The sequence below is a fragment of the Halyomorpha halys genome, unplaced genomic scaffold (assembly GCF_000696795.3).
Source record: "Halyomorpha halys isolate HHAL.00 unplaced genomic scaffold, Hhal_1.1 Scaffold522.1, whole genome shotgun sequence".
Classification (NCBI taxonomy): domain Eukaryota; kingdom Metazoa; phylum Arthropoda; class Insecta; order Hemiptera; family Pentatomidae; genus Halyomorpha; species Halyomorpha halys.
Window position 1 is genome coordinate 166,615 of NW_027107635.1, and position 11,454 is coordinate 178,068.

At 30.7% G+C, this 11,454-nt stretch overlaps 2 protein-coding genes across 2 annotated transcripts in view; one reads left to right on the forward strand and one right to left on the reverse strand.

Moving 5' to 3' along the window:
* Positions 1–1,414, reverse strand: LOC106683846 (GPN-loop GTPase 2). The gene has a single exon (XM_014425564.3). It carries the CDS (start codon positions 950–952, stop codon positions 56–58), a length of 897 nt encoding a protein of 298 aa, XP_014281050.1. The 5' UTR covers positions 953–1,414; the 3' UTR covers positions 1–55.
* A 2,290-nt stretch (positions 1,415–3,704) lies between these two features.
* Positions 3,705–11,454, forward strand: part of LOC106683858 (G patch domain-containing protein 1 homolog) — a 17,139-nt gene continuing 9,389 nt past the window's right edge. The window contains exons 1-6 of the mRNA XM_014425574.2: positions 3,705–4,254; positions 4,456–4,676; positions 5,794–5,939; positions 6,013–6,198; positions 7,090–7,207; positions 9,337–9,511. Coding sequence (XP_014281060.1) covers positions 4,191–4,254; positions 4,456–4,676; positions 5,794–5,939; positions 6,013–6,198; positions 7,090–7,207; positions 9,337–9,511 — 910 coding nt within the window. The 5' untranslated portion in view covers positions 3,705–4,190. The remainder of the gene's footprint in view (positions 4,255–4,455; positions 4,677–5,793; positions 5,940–6,012; positions 6,199–7,089; positions 7,208–9,336; positions 9,512–11,454) is intronic.

Below are 11,454 nucleotides of genomic sequence, written 5' to 3' on the forward strand. Positions count from 1 at the left end.
TAAAAAAAATAAATAACTATTTTATTTTTAAGATATAACTTGTATTTGGATACAATTAAGTATTATTTCCTACAAAACTGTACAAATCATTGTCAATACCAAGTCTCTCTTGGTCACTTTCTGCTCCCACAGCACAAGCTAATAATGATTGGACATTTCTTTCTTCCATGGCATTGTAAATATATCCATTAGCTTTATCAAAGGCTTTCTTAACATTAGAAAGCATTCGCTTATCTTTGATATTCAAAGGCACAAATGAAACTAAACTATACCCTTCTATCAGTTCAATCAAAGAAGAATTTAACTTCTGATATTTATTAGTGAATTGTTCATCTTGCAGAGACTCTAAAATATAATTTAAATTAAGGACTTCAGTGTAATATTCTAATGGAAATGGTAGTTTATCAGCAAATTTCAACATCATATCAACTTTTGATAGTACACTTATATGCGGGAGTTCCATGTGTAACATGGTTGATAAAGTAACCAAAAGAGCAGATATAAATTTTCCAGCATCACTACAATAATGAGAATCCAGTAAATAAACAGCACATAAACTTATATTCAAACTCTGAAGAGAAGCCATTAATTTTTTCAAAGATTGATGGTGAGTGTACAGTTCAACCTGTCCAGGACAATCAAAAATCAGATACATATCCTTCAATTTAATCAATTCTTTCTGCAGCCAAACAAAGTTTTCCTCTAAATATTCCATACAAAAAATGAGAGCTCCATTAGGACCCAACTTTTTATGACTCATAACATCTTCCACGGTAACTAAGTCATAAATATTTACAGCAGCTTCATAAGGCAAAATATCATTTGCTGGATCTATATTGATTATGGCAACTTTTCTGCCGATATCTTTCAGAAAGTTTGCAATTTCTTTACAATAAGTAGACTTACCACTCCCAGGTGGACCAATAACTAGCTGACCAAAGTTATATGGCATTTTCCAAAATTAAAGTGAAACTTTATTTTCCAAGGCGTCTGCAATAGCTCTCACGTTTTTGGGAGTAAAGTCTTTCAGAGTTAAACAAAATACTGTGTTTCTACTTATTTTTAACCTTTCAGCCAAAAATCTTACAGCACCTAAAGTTTTATCTTCATCATTTCCTAATAGGCTTTGGACAGTATATAATTCTTCTTGCCCTTCCAAGGAGTGAAAGACACTTCTTTTGACCAAAAACACTTCTCCAATTTTTTTGTATTGAGATATTATAATCAAATTATTGTCTTCAAATGAGGAATGCGCAATGTCAGTATGAATACCGTTAACCACAAGGCCTAAGGTTTTGAAAACCATAATTTCTATAGTTGTACTTCAGCAGCTAGTCCCATTGAAACAAGTACTACAAGTAAACAATGACAAAATAATAACTAAGGCAAACCTCCTTGAAACCCTATCCTCAAAAAACCAAAGAGGTCAACGTAAATAGGTAGTTACCTAACAAGTCATCATCCTCTCAAATCATTATCTTATTTGATCCAAAAGGTGCCGTTGAAGGCGTCCAATTATAGCTTTCCTGCTACATTTGAAACACGTATTCCTCTCTACCTCACTTTAAATATTTGATGAAGAAGATTTAGAATTTTTTTTTACATGATGACAACATTCTTAAATTTGTTCTTGAAGCCAGAGTCGCTAACGGCAGAACATTGCCCATCAAACTTCCATTACATGTAAGGATCGGGCTTATGATATAAAACGGCTCTTTAAACTGACCAATAGGCATACTATTGTGGATCATTTTCATGAAGTTCTTTAATTATTATCTCTGATGCTTCTAATTTTTTCCCCATCGAATCCACGTCTCTCGTTCTTTCTTTTGTTGCTCTAGGACTAATATTTCTAATAGCTCTTACAAAACTAAAGAAATCGAACACATTGTATTTTTTATCACAAATCTATACACTGTTTCGGCCATACATCTAGACGCAGTGCACATTTTCACCCTCCTCGTACCAATAATTTTTGAAATTGTAAATTGGATTATCGATTTAGGACAATTCTTGTGAAATTATTTGATGCAGCAATAGATGTACATAAGAAGCCGCCAAATAAGGACTAGAAAAACTAAAAAGGATGTACCCAGGTTGAACAAGAAACCACAGAACCTTGGGAATGATGTAAAAAATTATTTAGCAAGACAGAAAGTCGAGATAACTAGAAGGATTACAAACAATTTCTAATAGAATAAAATAAATAAATAATAAAGAAATGGAGTGAGTTCTGTAAATGGATAGATTTCCCCTCAGCAGCACATTCGCAAGAATCTCAAAAGACCAAATCAATGGGCATGGCTTATTACGTAAGCTAAAGGGAACATATAGAATGTAACACAGGTATTATTAGTAACAGACTTTCCTCAATGCATCAGCCCATCTGCAGCATGTGAAAGAGAAATTAGTGCTAGTCCTAAGAAGATTATTCAGAGCAAGCTATATAACGGGGCATATCCTAAAAATAAAGAGAGAGACGAGCGTGGTATTTATGCAAAAAAATTGAAATCAGCCTAAAGATAATCCAAAGGAATGTAGAAAAAATAAGTCTTTCATTAGTGATACTCAAGAAATTGGATGTGGATGGTATGTCTAAGAGAAATAATAAATGGAAATACGACATTGCACTTATATCAATTTGCCTATCAAGCTTAAAAATCTACAATTTTGCATTGCAATGTCTAGTTAAAAAGATAGAAAATTCATTTGAAAATTAAAAAATAGCACTTCATGGATATAGAGTGGGCGTTTAATAATACCGTTGAAAAAGCTGCCAAGAGAATAAGAAATAGAAGAGCTGCCATATCTTGGATTTAATAAATAGAAGCATTAAAGCTACAAGAGGAGATAAAAAATTAAAATTAAAACAACAATAGATTGTCCAAGGAAGGAACTTTTTCCACTGTTTTATGGACTAAGGTAATTGAGAGTCTTCTTAATGAACTAATAGGTGAAGGTATTGAAATTGATGGTTATGTATATCTTCTACTCTTCTGCCAAGCTGGTGGAGTACATTTTAAGGCAAAGCCATTACGAATACATTGTTAAACCCATAAAATAATATTTTAATAAAATAATTAACCAATATAAATAAATGATCTTGGTTTTCTTTGATGAAAAATATTTGAAATCCTGTTTTTAAAATAATTGTTATCATAAAATGCCAAAAAACCTCTACTAAAAACTGTTCTGAAGTTCATGGCAATTATTTGACATATATTAATGTTTTACCTTTTTTTAAATCTAATCTAATCAGTATGACATTTCATATCACGAATAATGATTTTGCCTATCGGAAACACATACATGAAGCAGTGTATGGCGCTGGTTCATATTCGAAGTTCGTAACGTGACGCCTTAACACATTTGGCTACCAAGGTCTCTAATGTAATGCTGTACCACAATTTGCGCAGTTACTCAAATCTCTCAAATTTTCGATTACTTCAAATTATAGGGATTGTTGACACCCTCCTCCTCCCTTCAAAAACAAACAATAAAAAAAATTAGAAGGATGGGAGGAAAAAATTGAGATACCATTCTCTGACACAAATCTGTTCACTTACTGATTATCAAGCTATAGAGGTGCGTAAAATATCAAAAAGGTCCTCTGGACGGATTTTTTGGGCTACAAAACTGATACTATACATCGTGCATTTGTGAAACATCTTAAAGTGGCGGAAGTAGATGAAGTTAATTTTCAGTTTCACTGCTCCAAATAACAGAACTAAAATTTGATAATTTTGGTTGATCTTAATGTTTTTGTGGACACTGGTTCACAAAACAAGTTCCAATGAAGGCAAATTCAAAACTTTCTTGTACTATTTTTATTACAGTTTTAATTAGAATAAATTTTGAACCTACTACGACCCTACGCTAGCTCACATGCAATAAGAAACCCCCCTAATAGATTCCACCGGTATTATTCTGTTTAAATGAATTTTAAATTTGAATGAACTCCCGCTGTTGGAGCTTGTTTTGTGAATTAGTACCCACAAAAAACATTAAGATTAGCCAAAATTATCAAATCAAATCTTTGATTGTATACTTGTGTTGTTCAATAGAGATAATGTTTGGTCGGCAATTGAAAAACATAACCTAGCAGGAACAAAACCTTCAATGAAAATATTAGCTATGTTGTGAATTATATTTTTTTAAAGATATAATATTTAAGATTATTTTAAGAAATAATGTCAGAATCTGATGATGAAGACTTTGCTTTTTATGGTGTTCCTTTGGAACCTATTGATGAAGGTACATATTTATACTTTATTTTTTATATAGTTGTTATTTTCCACTCATTTGCTGTGTTATTGATAATTGCTTTCTCAATGCCTATAAAAAATGTACTTAAGTTAAAAATAAAAGGTTGAGGCAAAAAAATGGAGATAAAATAATATATAAGAACACACCATGATCTTATGTATCTTGATACAATTTAACATTTTGTCCTAGACAATGTTCCAAGGAAGAAACCATTTGCCATCCAAGACCAAATCGCTACTGATAAACAAGGCAGGAGAAGATTTCATGGTGCGTTCACTGGAGGATTTTCTGCTGGTTTTTATAACTCAGTGGGTTCCCTTGAAGGTTGGAAGCCTTCGCAGTTTAAGTCTTCCAGAGAGAAAAAGGCTGACGTTGTTGCCCAGCGACCAGAAGATTTCATGGATGAGGAGGTTTTAATTTTTTAATTATTAATATTTTGACAATTTTTTTTCCAGTATTTGCTGAACCCTTATTTTAGTATTAGTTGAGGATCATGGATAGTTAAAATGAAATTTATTTGTAAACTATCATTTTTTAAGGTATTAATGTTTTTATTATTAAATTTGTTTTATCTATTATTTTGTTTACTTCATAGTCCCTTTCTGGGACTAGTGTTCAGAATAAGTTCCAGTGGCAGTAAATCCAAAATTCCTACTTATATTATTATTTTTACTACTTCCATTTGATCTCAATTGTTGATTAATATTTGCTCTAAAAGGATGTGAGCAGACTCTCTATAAATATATAAAAAAATAAAGACCTTTATTCATATGTTGTGTTCATTATTTTATTTTATTCCTTGGGTTTTGAAAATTATTTAGTTAAACTGTTAGGGATTGAGATATACTGGATGCTAATGTTTTTGTTTTGTTACTTGTCAAATTTTGCATACATCTACCATGATGTTAATTGTTTTCTCCTTCAAGGTCAAATAATCTCAATATTTTCTTAAAGATTCCTGATTGTATTAACAAATCACTTAAAGTTTGTAAATTTATTTTAAATAGAACAATGGAGATATTACAAGTTAATGTTTAAATTCACGATGGTTTGACTATGTGTTATGTAATTTGATAATGGTCAGATATTAACTCTATGGTTTATTGTACCTCAAATCGCTATAGTGTTAATTAGGAAGATGGAATGAATATGCTCAATCCAATCTGCAAGAAAGCATTTCTGGGTTGCAAAGTTTTCAAAATAAAAATGAGAAGATTTTGTGAAAACTGTCATTTAATCCACATTAAACTTCGTCATATGTCCATGTCAAACTTACCATTGAGAAACTAGTTATCCATCCTGTTGCTTGTCATTCCGAATCCTACTATCTTCTTTTGCATAAATAGCACATTGCACTTACCTGTAGAAGTATTTAAAAAATGGTTGATAGATTTGTAAACATGTTTGTTTATTTGGTTTTGAATGTTAATTATGTGGATTAAGTTAAAAACAAATCCTAATTAGTTTTGTTTCAATATAAAAATGATAATATTTATTTATAAGATGAACTTCTATATTGCTTTTTAGGATACAGAAGAATTTGGTATCGCACCCACACTTCTTAGAGCTAAGCCTGAGTATAGTGGAGGAAGAAATAACAAGAGACGTTTAGAAGTATCAGATGGACCGATTCCAGGAGAACCAGTTTTGATGAACATTTTAGAACCTCCTAGGTATTTATAGATATAAATTTATAAGATTCCTTTTTATAACCACTATTTTTATTAATTGAATTCTTTGTTTCAGTATCACAATTGGTATGAAACTTTTAATGAGGTTGGGTTGGAAACCAGGGCAGGGGGTTGGCCCGATGCTTACCTGGGCTGAAAAAATGGGAGGAGACATCGATCCGGAGGAATTAGGTCTTGATCCTAATGTGCTATTTCCACCTGATCCGATACAAGAGCATTGTATAAACGCCAAGAGTGATAGGTATTATTTGATTGAATAATGGTAATACTTGAAAACATGTTTAGTAGCTATTTTAGTGGATCATTTTATTTTAAATATTTATTTAACTTTTGAATATACAATTTGAAATGACTATTCAGATTTTTCTATAGAATTTATAATTAATGAAGTTTATTTTGTATGGATTAAATGAATAATTAATTATTCATTCTGCATTATTGATTTTTATATGTTTATTAATAAAATTTAATAAATTAAGTTTTAATAAAAAATAATTGTAAAAAGCTTGATGAACAGTTGTTAATAACATTTCACTGTTTGTTAAGGTAGCTCAGGAATTTATTAATTTTAAGAAAGATAACAAATGTAACTTATATTTCCATTAAAAAAATTACCAAGTAACTAGCACATAAAAAATTAAATATCTAACATTGAAAAACAAAAATATCTCTCACTAATTTATGCTTAAAAGAACCTATTTAAGAATTAAGTATTCTAGTTAAAATAAAACATTAGTTTAATTCCTTAAGTTCGATGCACAAAAAATATATGAGCAACCAATCTGGTCTGCATCAGCTGGTGAAACTATTTAATATTATGAAAACTCATACAGTTTGCGGTAGTTCTCTGATACTCCTGCAGCTTATTTCTCAAGCCTGGCTTGCTGGAGGTAGAACAGAGTGATGTTAGTTACGTCCAGATAGTGGTTATTTCTCTCTATATTCTATCTATTATCTGAGAGAGGTAGCCAGTACATAAAGATCACTCATAAACATAGTTACCCAAATAATTATAAAACTTATACTTTTTTTTACATTTAGTGTTGGGAGGCTTTTCTTAAATTAGATTTCTTAAATTTAAATCTTGTTATCTATTATTAATTGTTTCTCTCTCCTTATATTCTTGATCTAGATTTGGTCTTGGGTATGTTGGTCTCAGTAAAGAACCTGTGTTGAGAGAAAGATTTAGTCTGTTTGATGCTCCGCTGAAAGTGAGTGATAATAAGAAGAAATTGTCAATTCGTGGGCAAGTATGTTTTAAAAAATCATGACTATTTTAATATATAACTTTAGTTTTCTAATTTTTAATTTATTTTTATAAATAAAATTATATATCTTATAAATAGTGAATGATTTTCTAATTGGGATCAAATAAATTATATAAAGTTATACTTTCAATTAACTAAATGTTATATAAAAGTGATATTTTAAATGCCAAAAGTTAAGGGTTAAGTTTCATATATTTAGGGATACAGCAATACACTTTTTAAAGTATTATGTGTCATGTGGAAATGGTACTCCGGTCATATTGAAAAAGGATAGTGATTAATGAACTTCCTCTGTGTGTGGTTTATTGTAAGTGAGGAAGCCTATTCCAACAGGTAATCTACATACTATCCCCAAACAGAAACAGGTGCTTATTACAGTTTTCAAGTCTAGAAGATGATTGGATAGGAGGATAAATAAAACTCATTTGACCCAAATTACATTCTTCTCTCTCCCCAACAATTGAACTAGGCTCTGGATGGGATCCCACCCATACTGAGGTTTAAATGTTAGTAGAAGTAGTGAATTATAAACTATATATTGTAGATATAAAATTGTTATGCAATCTGGAAAAAAGTATATACTATCTAAGTTCAGAAGAGTTGCTAATCAGAAAACTAATGGATAAGTAGAATACTAATCTAATGTGTCAATCATATTGTATGGATATGCTTGCTTTGGCATCTGTAGGATAATTTTGTGCAATTTTATCATTTTAAATGTTTTAGTCATTTGATGATGGATTGAATTTAAATCATGCAAGCTTGAAGAAGTGAGATAGAATACTTCTATCTATAGAATATAGAGTGTAGCCAGGGTTTGTTGGCTTTTACAAAGAAACATCAATCATGAGTGAATTCAAGATTGTATTGTTTTTAGTTAATAGTGTTATGAATTGACAAAAAATTAATATAAGTTTCTTTATTTAGTTAGAGATAATTATGGCAATCACATGGATATGAATTCAATTCAATCTTAAAAATTTAATCTGATAATTTTCTTTTCACTAATCAATCTTTAAGCTTCATATCACATTTTTACTTTTGTGTTCCTCTTGAGAATTAGCCAAAAAGCGGCCTAAGCAAGTGCTTTGTCTTTTAATTACAACATAATCCAAGCTTAAACTGGAGCATGTTTGTGAAGCTTACAGTTACATGTTCAGCCTCCTTATGATATGAAATTTTTTTTTTATTTTTCGAATAAAACTTATTGAATTTTCTAGCCTACATATTGGTGACTTTAAAAATTTAATTATTGTATTTTCTTGTTAAAAAAGAAAATAGATTAACATAAATAGAGGACTATATCTGGACAAATGACTATCTTGGAATTTTCATACAATACTTAAAGACACGAAATTGCTCGTCAATTCAGATTATTACAAAATTTACAAGATAAACGGTCTAAACTTCCAACTAATTTCAAAAGACTCATTTATATGACCATAATAAGGCCTATCTGGACTTATGGAGTTTAGCTTTGGGGCTCCACTGAAGTCAAAATTCTTCATAAGATTCTTAACTTTCATACTTCATCCTTAACTTTAATTCTAATTTTTTACCAATCAAGTCATCCATCAGGACCTCAATGTTCCATTTGTTGCCACTTTGGTCAGAACCAGATACTAATCCTTCCATGATAAACTTTCTAACCAACCAAACCCACTTGTTTCTAACCTGGCTTCTCCTTCACTACCTTATAATCCTTTTAGGTGTCTCTAAAGATGATAGCCTCGAAATCTTCTACTCTATAAATATAATTGGAGCTCTATCAATGGGAAGATTCTCCACAAGTCTGTATCATGCCAGTGTATAACTCATTTCCCATTTACTTATCGTATCTGGTTTTAATACCGTTGTAAATATCCCAAACAAATTATTAAAAAAATGAAATAAAATAAGTAAATAAAATTGATGATCATTGGGGTTAACATGTAGTTTTGAGGAAGCTTGAGCCTCCTCTTTTTTTTCAATTAATTATTTTCTATTTTCCTCTTCTCATTATTTTTAATTTGATCATTTAGTTTTTTTTTAATTATTATTATTATTATTATAAGTTTAAAAGAGAAAAGTTGTTCTCAAAGTACTAAACATTGACTTATCCCTGCTTAAAGGCTTTTGGTGTTGGAGCATTTGAAGATGAGGATGATGACATATATGCTAAGGATGATATGTCGAGGTATGACTTTGCTTTGGAAACCAGTGCTAGTTTGAAGGAGACCAGGAGAAAAGAAAGACAAAAAGAAAAAGAGATGCTTGCATTGACTGAAAATTATGACTGCATTGAAGGTTAGTATTTCTAAATTGTTATCATTGGTGTGATTGAATATGTAAATACATATTTTCTCTTCCAAGTGGTTGAATATGCCTAACTTTTTGTATAATTTCCGTTGTGGATAAAGTTTGGTTTTTGAAGTACACATTGTTACATTTATATAAAAGGTATTTCTATTAGGTAAAAGTAATTTTGATCTCATTGAGTAAGACATAATTTTTTACTAATTTCACTACCAGAAATAAATAATTATATCTGTTAGTCACAGCTTCATATAATTCTGCAAAAGATAACTTATGCATATCATAAGATAAAATTACTAGTTCTTGAATTATAGTGTTGTTTATTAGAATTTATTGCCTAAAATGTTTACAGAAATGAAACAATAGTTTTCTTACTGAGAACATTATGAGATTGTATTGAAGCACCATACAATGTTTAGAAATCTTCCTGTATTTAAGATTTTTTTATTTTTAGAAAATCGATTGGAATAACCATTTATTCTAATATTTAATTTAGAAAATTGAATTAATTAGTAGAAAAGCCATAACAATCTGTTGTATCTCTATCTTAATCAAAATGGTTTAATTTTAGTAATAAATATGCTTAGTGGACAAAATAAAATGAATAGTTTTCATCAGAAATATTATAGGCCATTCAGTAAAGGACCATCTACTATTTAACAACTTTTTGCTATGCCTTTTTATTTTCTGTTTTATAGGATTAAAATCATGACATGGAATTGAAACTCCTTCCATGTGTGGACATAACATATAGATGCCTCAGAGCTGTTATTGATTGGATGTTGATTTTTTTTTCATTTTGTATCATCACTTAATGCTAACTATTACACATGATCTAAAATGGTTTTGCTCCAAAATAACTGTTGGTTTTTAAATAAAATTTAAAATATTTTAACCCATGTTCTTTATACAAAGCATTAAAATATTCGAGAAAGGTTTGTCAGCAGATTTATAATGTATGATTCAGAATATTTAGATAGAAAAGATTTTATTCATTTTTTCACACTAATAGTTTCTTTTATCATGAAGTCATTCTTTTGTTTCACAGGCAGCCTGTCTAAATATTAAGTTCATAAATAATAATAATAGTTAAGGCTTAGCGAACTTGAAGGTTCAATGCTGATACCACCATTCGCTCTCTACACACATCTGTCCAGTGTCGCATTTCCAACATCCAACATATCAGTCTTAATGCAATCTGAGTGTTTATTAATTGAGTTATCTATTTGTTACCAAGCCAACAAACAAAATCTATGGTTGTAAGCCAAAAAATCCACCCTAATGACATGGTCTGCATGAGTCGCAAATTGTTTCTGAAAGTAGATAGTTTCAAATAACTCGGCTCCACAAAAACATTAATAAATGATCAATGGACTGAGATAGACCAGCGTTTAACAAGTGCGAACAGAGCCTTCTTCTCTCTATCAAGAATACTGAATTCCTGGAAAATATCTAAAAATTTAAAACTAAGGGTGTACAATCCCATGATAAAGCCAGCTATACAGCTGTGAGATCTGGGCTCTAAAAGGTTCCTTTCAAAGCAGAATCGAGAGATTTGAAAGGAAAGTATTCTGTACAATTACAGGAGCAATCTGGGATCAGAGCCTTAACACATAGAGGAGAAGAACTAACAGTGAACTGCTTGCAGAGACTGGTCAATAAATATCTTACGATATGAGGCAAGGAGGTTAAGATGTGGCTCGAAGCAATCCATCAGGTCACCTCTACATAACAATAAATAGCTAGTGTAGTAGGCAAGGGACCACGTGGAAGGCTTAAAACCAGATGGATAGATATAATCCAAGAAGATGTGAAAGAGCTGCATGCAGAAATCTGGAAAGCAGTTGCCCAAGATTGGCAGGCTTGGAGAAGGCTGGTTTGGGTGGCCAAAGATCTACAAGGTCTGTAGAGGCTACGGAAAAAAAAAAAAAAAT

Excerpts from the sequence above, each read along its gene's own strand:
- LOC106683846 (XM_014425564.3), bottom strand. The coding sequence starts at position 952 with ATGCCATATAACTTTGGTCAGCTAGTTATTGGTCCACCTGGGAGTGGT.